The 13,160-nt window shown below is 36.8% G+C and overlaps 1 protein-coding gene across 10 annotated transcripts in view; it reads right to left on the minus strand.

Annotated features, from left to right (window-relative positions):
- HEATR5A (HEAT repeat containing 5A) overlaps nt 1-13,160 on the minus strand; it is a 120,116-nt gene that overhangs the window by 57,862 nt on the left and 49,094 nt on the right. For all 10 annotated transcript variants that reach the window (XM_027065543.2, XM_027065545.2, XM_053224339.1 and 7 more), the window contains 2 exons: nt 5,739-5,844; nt 4,689-4,879 (listed from right to left, as the gene is read on the minus strand). In XM_027065543.2, coding sequence (XP_026921344.1) covers nt 4,689-4,879; nt 5,739-5,844 — 297 coding nt within the window. The remainder of the gene's footprint in view (nt 1-4,688; nt 4,880-5,738; nt 5,845-13,160) is intronic.

The following is a 13,160-nucleotide window of genomic DNA, read 5'->3' on the forward strand; positions in this document are numbered from 1 at the left end:
CGTGTTCTTTTGCCTTAGTCTCCCTCTTTTTTTCTGCTTCATTATTCTCCATGAGTTTGTCCTCTATATTGCTGATTCACTGCCTCATCCATCCTTGCTGCTGTGGCATCCATTCAAGATTGCAGCTCAGTTATAGCATTTTTTATTTTATCCAGACTAGCTTTTACTTCTTTTATCTTCACAGAAAGGGATTCTAATCTATTTTCAACCCCAGCTTGCATTCTTATTATTGTGATTCTAAATTCTGTTTCACACAACTTGCTTGTATCTGTGTTAAGTCCCTGGTTGTCGTTTCTTCTTGCTCTTTCTTTTGGGGTGAATCCCTTCATTTCATCATTTTAAAGGAAGGAAAGGAATTAATTAGGTAAAAGACAATTAAAATTAAAAAATTAAAAACAACACACAAAAAAATCAAGTAAATAATGCTAGATTCTAGGTGTGTTTTGGTCTGGTTGTTGAAAGGAGATTGATTAGAGAAAAAAGGGAAAGATAAGAAAAGAAAAAAAATGGAAAAGGTTTGAAATTTGAAAAAGTGAATACAATGAAACAATATTTTTAACAAAAATTGAAAACGAAAATAATTTTTTTCTTTCTGTACTGAATAAAAGAAAAAAAATTGAATAGATGGACCAGTGAAAAGACTGAAATACGATAAAAATTACATCAGTTTCCCCTAGAAGACAAACTACGAAGCACTTTATAGTATGTAAACTAAGCAGGCAGAAAGACTTGTGTTCCTGAAGAGCGAGGTTGGCCTAGATGGGCGGAGCTTAGTGTAACAGCTCCATTCTCCACTAGATGGCACTGCTTAGCTTACTGGGGTGGATTGCTGTGGTGCTTGCAGGTGTATCCACACATGCACGGGAGGCGTGAAAAAGGCATCACCCAGCTACCCAGTCTCTAGTATCAGAATTCTGTTCTCCTCAACCATCAATCACACACCTGTCCTTTTGTCTGTGGCTTCCTTCTACACCCCACTTATACAGTTCGTGACCAAGCCATCAGGTTGCCAGGTGGCAACTCCCTCTTGAGTTTTATCTCAGATGTGGCTGTGTTTCCCAACCCCTCACTTCTGAGGGACTGTGGCTTTGGCCCATTCTGATCCTCTGGGGGAGAGTCTCTTAGAGAAATGGCCAGGTGCCCACCCACCCCCAGAAACGTTCGTGGGACCGTGCTGCTGCTGATGCCCAGAGACTGCAGCTGGGTGCAAGCCTGCCCCAGAAAAAGTTCACGAGAACATGTAGCAGTGTTTCAGGGATTTTGGTAAATCACAACACACATCTGGCACCAGGTTTCCCTTAACATCCTTGTTCTAGCACCAGTGAATCTCTGGGGTCTGCTGGCATCTTTGCCTGCGGGGTGGCCACAGAGCCTCTACCAGATGTCTTCTTAGCAGGGGAACCACCTCTCCCCATGTGACCCAAGGACCCCTCAGACTTCACTCTCTGCTCCTGGGGATTTGCCCTACCCCCCCAGAGCTCCTCCAGGTATCAAGCTGCGGAGTTTCCGATTCTGTGCTCCTCCTGTTTATAGAGTCTTAATAGAATTTAAACCCTCTCCTCTCTCTTTTTTGTTCAGTCCCAGTGGCTGTTTCCACTTTTCCACTTTCTCTCCAGCTGCTTTTGGGGGAGGGGAGTGCTTTTCCCATACTCTCCTCCTCCCCCCAACCCCTCATCTCCATCCTTTCTCCACAAGCAAAAACAGCTCCTTGCCCTCCGCAGCTTCTCTCTCCCCCAGTTCACCTGTCTGTGCTGCATACCTGCTATGTTCTGTGGTTCAGGTGGTGCAGATTGTTGTTTTAATACTCAAATCAGTTTTCTACGTGTGCAGGATGGTTTAGTGTTGATCTGGCTGTATTTCATGGACGAGAAATGCAAAAAAAACTTCCATGCTATTCTGCCATCTAGTCCCCTGCCCATTTTTAAATCAAGTTGTTTTTGAAATTGTAGAAGTTCTTTATATATTTTGGATATTAACCTCTTATCAAATATTTGATTTGCAAATATCTTCCTCCATTCAGTAGGTTCCCTCAGGTTTCTTTTTTCTTGATGTTTTCATTCATTGTACAAAAACTTTTCAGTATGATGTAATTCCATTTGTTTATTTTTGCTTTTATTGGGATTGCCTGAGGAAACTGACCTCCTTCCCCCAAAATATAGTTAAGACTAATGTTTTCTTCTAGGAGTTTTATGATTTTAGGTCTTACTTCAAGTCTTTCATCCACTTTGAATTTATTTTTGTAAACAATGTAAGATAGTGGTCCAGTTTCAATCTTTTGCATGTAGTTATCTTCTTTTCTCAACACCATTTATTAAACAGACTGTCTTTCCTTATTTCCTTATAGTCCTAATTGACTATATATGCTTGCATTTATTTCTGGGCTCTCTATTCCATCATGCTGATCTGTGTGTTTGTTTTGTGCCAGTAACATACTATTTTAATTACTCTAGGTTTGTAGTACAGTTTGAAATCAGGGAGCACATCTCCAGCTTTGTTCTTCTTTTTCAAGACTGTTTTGGCTATTTGGGATCTTTTGTGGCTCCACACAAATTTCAGGATTTTTTTGTTCTAGTACTATGAAAAATGTCATTGGTATTTTGACAGGGATTACACTGAATCTGTAGGGTGCTTTGGGTAGTATGGATATCTTAACAAATTATATCTTACAATCCATGAGCACAGCGTGTGTATGTGTGTATGCATAAACGCACATATATGGGATGCTTCATGAATTTGCATATCGCCCATGGGGAGTATGGTATATCTTTTCATTTATTTGTGTCATCTTCAATTTCTTTCATCAATGTCTTACAGTTTTCAGGGTACAGGTCATTCAGTTCTTTGGCTAAATTTATTCTTAGGTATTTTATTCTTACTGACAATACTAATTGAGATTGTTTCCTTAATCTCTTTCTGGTAACTTGTTATTAATGCAAAGAAACTGATTTCTGCATGTTAATTTTGTATCCTGTGAGTTTATTGAATTCATTTAATTCTAATGGTTTTTGATGGAGTCTTTAGGGTTTTCTATATACAGTATCATGTCATCTGCAAACAATGACAGTTTTCCTTCTTCCTTTCCAATCTGGATGGCTTTTATTTCTTTTTCTTGTCTAATTGTGTGGCTAAGACTTCCAAAACTAAGGTGAATAATAGTGGAGAGAGTGGGCATCCTTGTTTTGTTCCTAATCTTAGAGCAAAAGCTTTTAGCTTTTCACTGTTGAGTGTGTTAGCTGTAATACTGAGGTATGTTCTTTCCATACCCACTTTGTTGAGAGCATTATTAAGTTGCATTTTAAAAATGCACATTGCTGAGACACTTTATTTCCATACAAAGAGACTTTGGGGGTACATGGGTGGCTCAGTCAGTTAAAGCCTCTGATTCTTTATTTTGGCTAAAGTCACTATCTCATGATTTGGGAGATCTATCCCTGTGTTGGGCTCTGTGCTGACAGCATGGAGCCTGCTTAGGATTCTCTCTCTGCTCTTCTCCTGCACGTGTCCTACCTCTCTCAAAATAAACATTAAAAAAAAAAAAGAACTTTGATTTTAAAATTAAATATAGCAAGAAAAATCAATGTTTACTAGTTTTATTATGCATTCGGTGCTAATTTAAGTGTTTTACATTTAGTCCTTTATTTATTTTAAAAAATATTTATTTATTTAAGTAATCTCTACACCCAATGTGGGGCTTGAACTCACAACTCTGAGATCAAGAGTCACATGCTCCTCTGAGTGAGCCAGCCAGCTGCTCCTATGTTCAGTCCTTTTTTAAAAAAAATTTTATTTATTTATTTTTGAAAGAGAGAGACAGAGAGAAAGAGCGTGCATCCATGTGCACAAGCAGGGGAGGTGTGCTATCTGTTTAGAGCACGACGTGGGGCTCGATCCCACAACTCTGGGATCATGACCAGAGCTGAAATCAAGAGTCGGATGCTTAATAAACTGAGCCATCCAGATGCCCCTACATTTAGTCCTTTAATCCGCCCAACAACTTTGAGATTTACACTATTATCAGTTACTTTTTACAGATGAGAACAGAATGATATCCAAAGTAACTCTTACAAAGTAACCATTACATGAAGATTGGGATTTGAACCAAGTTAGTAATCTAACTTTAAACTTCAAACTGTTGACCAAATCAGACACATATATTCAGTAGACTGGAAGGTGAAAGTGCTATATTTATTATCTCATTTATCTTAACATTCTCAAGCAGGCGGGGTAGTATTGACAACCTTCTATTTGAAATAGAGGAAAACAAGCTGTGCGGTTTGCTCTCTGCTCATGATCTCAGAGCTAGCAAAAATGAAAACATAGTTTGTTTCCTGATGATGAAAACCTAGACTTTACTCTTTCCAGTACATTGTTATTACTACCTATTATCTATATTTTACATGATAAAATTCCCTAAATTTCTTAGTCCCATCGTCCATTCCAGAGATGGCCAATTATACTACTCATATAGTGATCTTTCTCTTATTAAATAAAAACTAAAGCCAAAGTAATAACAGTTCTATATTCCAAGATGAGCAAAGGAGAGGCTCGCCTTCATATAAAGTATCCATGTTTATCAATTTTTTTCTGAATTAATTCCCAGAATGGAGTTTCACTAGTTCCAAAAAATCAACAAGCTATACCCAGTTTTGACAGATAGTCTCTGCATATTAAATAAGAAATTCACTTACTTGTCAAAGCTAACTTGAGCTAACGCAGCAGTAAAAGCTCCATCATCAACCACTTGGGCTAATCTAGCCCATGCCTCTGCAGCTGCACATCTCAAGAGGGGGTTGGGACTTTCTAGGGCTCCCATCACCAATGCCACGGCAAGTCTTCTCATTTCTTCTGGACCCAAGTTTCCCTTGGAGCCAGCTAAGTACTGAAATATGTAAAGAACAATCTAAACTTACAACTGTAATAAATTTTCCAATCCAGTTGGAATATATATTCTGGTTGACTAAAGATGTTCATACTTGGATTACTATTTAAACATAAACATACACACACACACACACACACACACACACACACACACACACAAATTTGATTTTTCACAAAGTTCTGCAGAATTAAAAAAAATTTTTTTAATGTTTATTTATTCTTGAGAGAGAGAGAGAGAGAGAGAGAGAGAGAGCGAGCGAGCATGGGAGGGGAAGGGGGAGAGAGAGACGGAGACACAGAATCTGAAGCAGGCTCCAGGCTCAGAGCTGTCAGCACAGAGCCTGACGCAGGGCTCAAACCCATGAACTCGTGACCTGAGCCAAAGTCAGATGCTTAACCAACTGAGCCACCCAGGCGCCTCAAAAAATTAAGAATTTTAAACCTCTAGGCAAGCAATTGTCACTACAGTATGTATGTATTCAGAAGAACATTAATAGGAATTTCCATAATATAACCAATGAAGCATATTGTATTTTAGTTAGAAACATTTAAGTCATAAACGCAACAAGCCAGATTTGGCCCAGAGGCCACAGTCTGCCAACCCCTGATACAGGATATTAGGCTGAGTAGGTTAAAGCATGGTTCTAAGCCAAGATTCTAGGTTTAATTTCTGACCAACTTTTACACAGAGAAAAAGTAAAAGGGGGATTACAAATCCTGAAACATTTTCATCAGGAGACTAAGAAAAAAGGGAGAAAAAAAAAGCAGCAGTTCTTTCAAGACACCCTCCTCAACCTATTTAACCGTACTTAGAAAAAAAAAATCAAGCAAACATCTGAATTTAAAAACGGAATTACCTTCAAGAAACTAGAGAGTGAAGAAACAACATGTAACTGAACTACTTGTTGACGAGCTCCTTTTGTGTGCTTTATACTGTCCAAAAGTTGTTCCAGTATAAGAAGCCTAAAATCAGAAACAAGATTTAACGGCAAATAGTATGACATTGGGTTTGTTAATTAAGTAAGCGAGAGGATATTTCTGAGTATCTATTGCTAATTTGTCTTGTTGCATTATTTTGTGGCAACTGCTAAAATGAGATAAACTATTGCTGAATATTCTAAAACATTTTAAGAAAATATAAAAAATACAAAAATATTTTGGTTATGTGTCATTCTGACAGTGGTGGATAAGTATTATTATTTTTGTTTATTTTTGAGAGAGAGAGATAGGGAGCATGTGCAGCAGAGTGTGCTAGTGGGGAAGGGGCAGAGAGAGAGAGGGGACAGAGGATCTGAGGCAGGCTCTGTGCTGAGAGCCCAAACTCACAAACTGCAAGGTCCTGACCTGAGGGGAAGTCAGATGCTTAATCAATTGAGCCACCCAGGTGCTCCAGGGGGAGAATTTTAACAAAAGTATCACTTAATAAATATTTACCTGGGCAAATTCTACTATCTTACTATTTTCTAAAAAAGGATAATCTTTTTTTTCCTTTTAAAGTAAACTCTATGCCCAACATGGGGCTCAAACCCACAATCCCAAGATCAAGAGTTTCATGCTCTACTGATCAAGGCAGCTAGGTGTCCCTAAATAACACGTATCTTAAAAGTTACTTGCAGCTGGGGAGCCTGGGTGGCTCAGTCAGTTGAGCATCTGACTCTTAATTTCAGCTCAGGTCATGGTCCCAGGGTCTGGGATGGAGCTCTGTGACCAGATCAACTCTGTGCTGAGTGTGGAGCCTGCTTAAGATTCATTCTCATGCTTGCGATCTCTCTCTCTCCCTGGCTCCTCTCCCCAGCTCAAGTGCATGCTCTCTCTCAAAAAAGTTAACTTGCAGTAACCATTTTGTTCTTAATAGGACTTAATTGGATTCAAATACATTGATTCATTTCAAAGGCAGCACCCACTTATGTCATCTATAGGTAATGACAATTAACACAGCCCTTTCAGCCCCCAACTATACTTTAAAAATGTACTTGGTATCATACTATATATTAACATAATTTTAACTCCTGTATTTCTCATTTAACATTACCTCCTTAGCACCTGTCAAATCATTCTTATTCTTTGGTAACTTTCACGAAGTCAAATTTTACTATGCACATGCATTACCATTTGTTCAATCATTCTCCTGATGGAGACAGCAATTTTCCAGTTTTCACAATTCTAACTATGATGGATATATACATTATTTTTGGTCTGGGGTTGAATGTGTCCATTAGCTACTTATGTAGCTTCTGTGAATTGTTTTACAGTCCATTACAACACAGGGCTTTTATTTATTTTATTTGCTATTTTTTAATTGAAAGTACAGTTGACATAGGATATATTAATTTCATGGGAATGCAAGCTGGTGCAGTCACTCTGGAAAACAGTATGGAGGTTCCTCAAAAAACTAAAAATAGAACTACCCTGCGACCCAGCAATTGCACTACTAGGTATTTATCCATGGGATACAAGTGTGTTGTTTCGAACCCCCATGTTTATAGCAGCACTGTCACCAATAGCCAAAGTATGGAAAGAGCCCAAATGTCCATCGATGGATGAATGGATAAAGAAGATGTGGTATATATATACAATGGAGTATTACTCGGCAATCAAAAAGAATGAAATCTTGCCATTTGCAACTACGTGGATGGAATTGGAGGGTGTTATTCTAAGTGAAATTAGTCAGAGAAAGACAAAAATCATATGACTTCACTCATATGAGGACTTTAAGAGACAAAACAGATGAGCATAAGGGAAGGGAAACAAAAATAATATAAAAACAGGGAGGGGAACAAAACAGAAGAGACTCATAAATATGGAGAACAAACTGAGGGTTACTAGAGGGGGTGTGAGAAGGGTGATGGGCTCAGTGGATAAGGGGCATTAAGGAATCTACTCCTGAAATCATTGTTGCACTACATGCTAACTAATTTGGATGTAAATTTTAAAAAATTAAAAAAAAATTAAAAAAAATTTTAAAAAAAGGATGTATTAATTTCAGTGTATAACAAAGGGATTGGACATTCATATGCATTATGAAGTGATTATCACCATTAAGTCTGGTTACCATCTGTCACCATACAAAATTATTACAATATTATTAACTATATTCCCTATGCTTTATTTTCATCTCCATGCTTTATTTATTTTATAACTTGAAGTTCAGACCTCTTAATCCCCTTCACCTATTTTGCCCATCCTGTGCCATCCCCCTCCCTTGTAGCAATCATCAGTTTGTCCTCAGTATGCATGTATGTATTTGAAGTTCATTTATTTATTTAAAGAGAGAGAGAACACAACAGGAGAAAGGCAGAAAGAGAGAGAGAAAGAGAGAGAGAGAGAGAGAGAGAGAGAGAGAGACCCAAGCAGGATGCGGGGCTCAATCCTACAAACCGAGAGATCATGACTTGAGCCAAAATCAAGAGTCGGATGCTTAACTGAATCACCTAGGTGCTCCTGTTCTCAGTATTTATGAATGTGTTTCTGTTTTGTTCTATTTGTTTATTTTGTTTTTTAGATTCCACATATAAGCAGCACAGGGCTTTTAAGTCCTTATGATGAGATTAAAGATAGGTAAGCATAAAATAAACCACCCAATTTTACACTATTATCTCCAAGGTTTTAAAAACATTGCTTCTAAAAGTTACAGAGAGGAAAGGAGGCAAACCATAAGAGACTCTTAAATACTGAGAACAAACTGAGTGTTGATGGGAGGTGGGCAAAAGGGGAAAGTGGGTGATGGGCATTAAGGAGGGCACCTGTTGGGATGAGCACTGGGTGTTGTATGCAAACCAATTTGACAATAAATTATATTTAATATGAAAACAAACAAACAACAACAACAACAAAAAAAACACTGCCTCTGGGGCACCTGGGTGGCTCAGTTGGTTAAGCATCTAACTTCGGTTCAGGTCATGATCTTACAGTTCGTGGTTCAAGCCTCACAGTGGGCTCTGTGCTGACAGCTCAGAGCCTGGAGCCTGCTTCAGATTCTGTGTCTCCCTCTGTCTCTGCCCCTCTATCATTCTATGGAGGCAACAAAGCCTAAGTCAAGTTCTCCAAATGGCACCAAAAAAGAATGCATAGATATGGGCACTGTACTTTTAAGAAATCCAACTGTGGAAGTTAGAAAAAAAGGAAGGAAGGTAGGAGTCTGTGGATTTCATGAGTTGGGGAAAGGAGTATATATAAAATCAATTTACAGAATGTAATAAACATAGTAGAGCACTAGATATTTTGGGAAAACCACAGTAACCTTAAGTACTTGATTTATTTAAATATTTCCTTATTTCAAGGTTGAAAAAGTGACAAAGGCAAATGAAAGAAAAAGAAATTCATCCCTTATCCCACCATCTAGAAAGAGCCACTGTTACCATTTTGGCATATTTGTTTTACTCTTCCCCACAAAGACAGAGGAGTATCGTTTTTAGAAAATTAGGATCACAATGTATACTTTGTTAAAATATTTTTTCCTCCCAAACATCATTCCCATCTTGTTAACTATTACATTGAAATAATTTTAAACACCTATTAGTAAAATATAGTCTGGCAATATAATAGTTTATTTAACCAATTTCCTAGTTTGGACATTTAGGCTACTTCTACTTTTCATTATAAACAATATGACAAATATACTATATATAAAACTTTTTCTGCCTGCGTTTTAAGACGATATTAAAGGCATTTTGTTTCAAGAACGTATTTATGTCTAAATTGCCTGTAGAGAAGACTATGGAGAGGTTATGTAAACAAGACAACAAAGAAAATAAGGATAACCACATGGTCAGACTCACAAATTTAAAAACCTAAAATGTCATTATTAGATCATATCCTCATCATCTTTTATCAATGGAACTATATCATGCTGAAATTAGTAAAAATACCTAAGGTTATAGCTTGAGAATTTTGTTATATGTAATAAAATTTGACCTGTACAGGGGACTGCCAGAGCCCTCTATTTTTTCTCCACCCTGTATCCCCAAATGCTGATGGAGATCTCAACAAAACATTCTGAATCTTCAGGAAGATGGAGGTGACTTGTTTTTAGTAATACTGAATTAATATGCTTAAGTAGTATTGATTACAACATACAATTATTAGTTTGGAATGAAATTAGATGCTGAAACTAAGTTTTGGATCTAGAGAAATTAAAAATACACCACCAACTGACTAAACAGCAAGACATAACATCTGAAAATGATGATTTAATATGCTTTCAGGGAAGGTGTCTATGGTGAAAATTTCTAGTATTGTGAACTAGAACTATGCTTTTTCTCTTTCTCCATCAACTCACAATCTATAACATTTTACAGCATTTATAGCAGTGGTTCTCACCCTGGCTGCATGTCAGAATCACCTAAGGAGTTTTTAAATTTTCAATACCTAACATATATGCATACCATACTATTATTTTTATTTATTTTGAAAATGAAAGTGATATAAAGAGAGAAAGAGAGAGAGAGAGAGAGAGAGAGAGAGAGAGAGAGAGAGAGAATGCCAAGCAGGCTCCACAATGTTAGTACAGAGCCCTGATGCAGGGCTTAATCTTAACGAACCGTGAGATTGTGACCTGAGTGAAACCAAGAGCCAGAAGCTTAAGGGACTGAGCCATCAGGTGCCCCACATACCATACTACTAAATCAGAATCTACAATTTAAAAAGTTGTCCATATGACTGCAACGTATTGTCAAGGTCAGAACAATCTTCAGGTGAATTAAGTAATTCATTCTTTAGATGTAGGTGCAAAATGTTTGAAAGTAACTACAAACAACACAAGCACAAGAACAATCACAGTTTTTTTCTATATAAAATTATCTTGACACTCTAGAAATTTAAAGTTTTTAGTCATTTAAAATTACCAATGCAAAGTTTTCTTACTTTTAAAATCCTATAGTCAAAATAGAGAAAACCAACTGACTTAAAGACAACTTAATTTCTACGTGCATAAATAAAATATGAAAAATGTATTTCTAATCTTAGGGCAATCTCTTGTTATAAAAGAATTTCTTTTAAGCTGTTTAAACACAAAGCTAACCTCAATGACAACAAAATGCTTTGAAATATTCAGCTGTTGGTTGTCAAATATAGTACTTTGATTAAAAACATTTTTTTTCTCTAGAAATGTAAATATACAGCCAAAAGAAAAAGGGTACGCATTTTTAACAAGTGTCATATCTGGACAACAGGAAATGAGAAACTTAACTTTCTTATTTAAGTAGTTTCTCTCCTCTGGTCCTCTAATGACACCCAATGGTGACTGCTAATGGATGCTTATGATCCACTTTTTGTATCTGGGATCCTGCTAGACCACTTCCTTTAAAAATCTCCAAAGTAATGCCTACTATTTTTTTTTTTTTTGATGTTTATTTATTTTGAGAGAGAGAGAGAGGAAGAGAGAGAGAGGGAGACAGAGGATCTGAAGCAGGCTCTGTGCTGACAGCAGAGAGCCTAAGGCAGGGCTCAAACTTATGAACTGTGAGATCATGACCTGAGCTGAAGTCGGATGCTTAACCAACGGAGTCACCCAGGCAACCCTGCCTACTATTTTTATTCAGTTAGACTCTAAACACAGTATGTTTTGCTTTTACCAGGTCTCAATATTTTTATTAAACAAAACCTCCCCTCATTAAATATATATTCATTCTATATACTATTTTAGTACAGGTGAGGTTAAAGAAACTTAGTATAAAGTTAATTAAATTTTAAACAGAAGTGAAAAGCCATTTTCCTAAACTACAAATGGGCAATAACTCTTAAAAAAAAAAAATAAAAAAAACCCAAAAAACTTCTCTGAGAGTAATATAATCAATTTTTTACTTTTGTTAAAATTTTTTTTAAATGTTTATTTATTCTTGGGGGGGGGGAGGAGCAGAGAGAGGGAGACACAGAATCCGAAGCAGGCTCCAGGCTCTGAGCTGTCAGCACAGAGCCTGATGTGGGGCTCGAACTCACGAACCACAAGATCATGACATGGGCCGAAGTCAGATGCTTAACTAACTGAGCCACGTGACTGAGCTTGGTGGGGAGTAACCATGCACCCTATAAAATCAATTTTTTAAAAGGAAAGTTTGGAAGATGTATATTCTTTTCTTTTTTACTTTTTGTCTTAGATCTATCAAAAAGAGTTAGTGGAGCCATTTAAGAACATGCTCAATTTAAATATTTTACCTACAAGTTTCATCACTGCAATTACTACTGTAATAACCCAAATTAATTATTTTAAATTGTACGCTCTATAACACGGTACAGTTACAGACCAGTTCAACTTCCATCCTCTCTATCAATTCTTTGCATATTCCAGACTACTGTGATTTTCCTCTCATCTTTTAGTGCTATGACATTCATTTATAATTTAGTCATAAGTTGTCTAAATACCGTAAGTTTATGGTTACAGTATACACAGGGAGCTATTGGCTATAAATAAATTTGGGAAAAACACCATGTTTTGAAATTTAAGTTCTGGAAAGACATCTCAAAGTGTGTGTGTGTGTCTATCTTATGATACTGAGGAAATACCACCATCATTTTCAATAAAATGACATGAGACTATTAAAACTGAACATAAAGTTTATTCACTTTTCAATCCCCTGAAAGTAAAGTATCTAAAGACCTGTTTCAAAAATGTGTTGTCAGGGTCACATAGTTTGTAGAGCATGTGACTCTTGATCTTGGGGTCATGAGTTCAAGCCCCATGTTGGACCTAAAGCTTACTTTAAAAAGAAAACAAATAAAACCCCAAAATGTGTTGCTGATAAGATTAAAATATTTTTGTGAATGTTCGTCAAAGAGAGTAAATTCTCTACCTAATTGGTATTCTCTGGAAGACATAACTAGATAAAAATGATATAAAAGCTATGATCTAGTTACATGTATTATTTTTAGTTTAACATGCCAGAAGAAGAGAGGAAGAAAGAGAGGGTGAGAGGCAGTGGGGTGAGGGAGAGAGGGAGAGAGAAAGAGAGCAAAGGGAAGGAAGGAGAGAATATGAATAAATGAGAATACTTATTAATTTGTAAATTGTTTAACAGCATAGCCTATAGGAGAAATTCACGTCACATTTAGTATCTCACAGAATTTCTTGAATACTAGATACAAGTAGTGTTTTTTGATCTCCATGAAAGGTATTACTTCAGTTATCAGAAGAAACTGTCATTCTCAGTAAGAAACCATTTATTAGCCTGTGATATTTCAAAACTGAAGTTTACTTTGAGTGGACAGAAATGTACCAAACTGAAGACTAATCAATTTTAATCTAATTTTTGAAATCCACGAAACTATAATGGCTCCACAAAACC

Source organism: Acinonyx jubatus, chromosome B3 (assembly GCF_027475565.1).
Source record: "Acinonyx jubatus isolate Ajub_Pintada_27869175 chromosome B3, VMU_Ajub_asm_v1.0, whole genome shotgun sequence".
In the NCBI taxonomy this organism is placed as follows: domain Eukaryota; kingdom Metazoa; phylum Chordata; class Mammalia; order Carnivora; family Felidae; genus Acinonyx; species Acinonyx jubatus.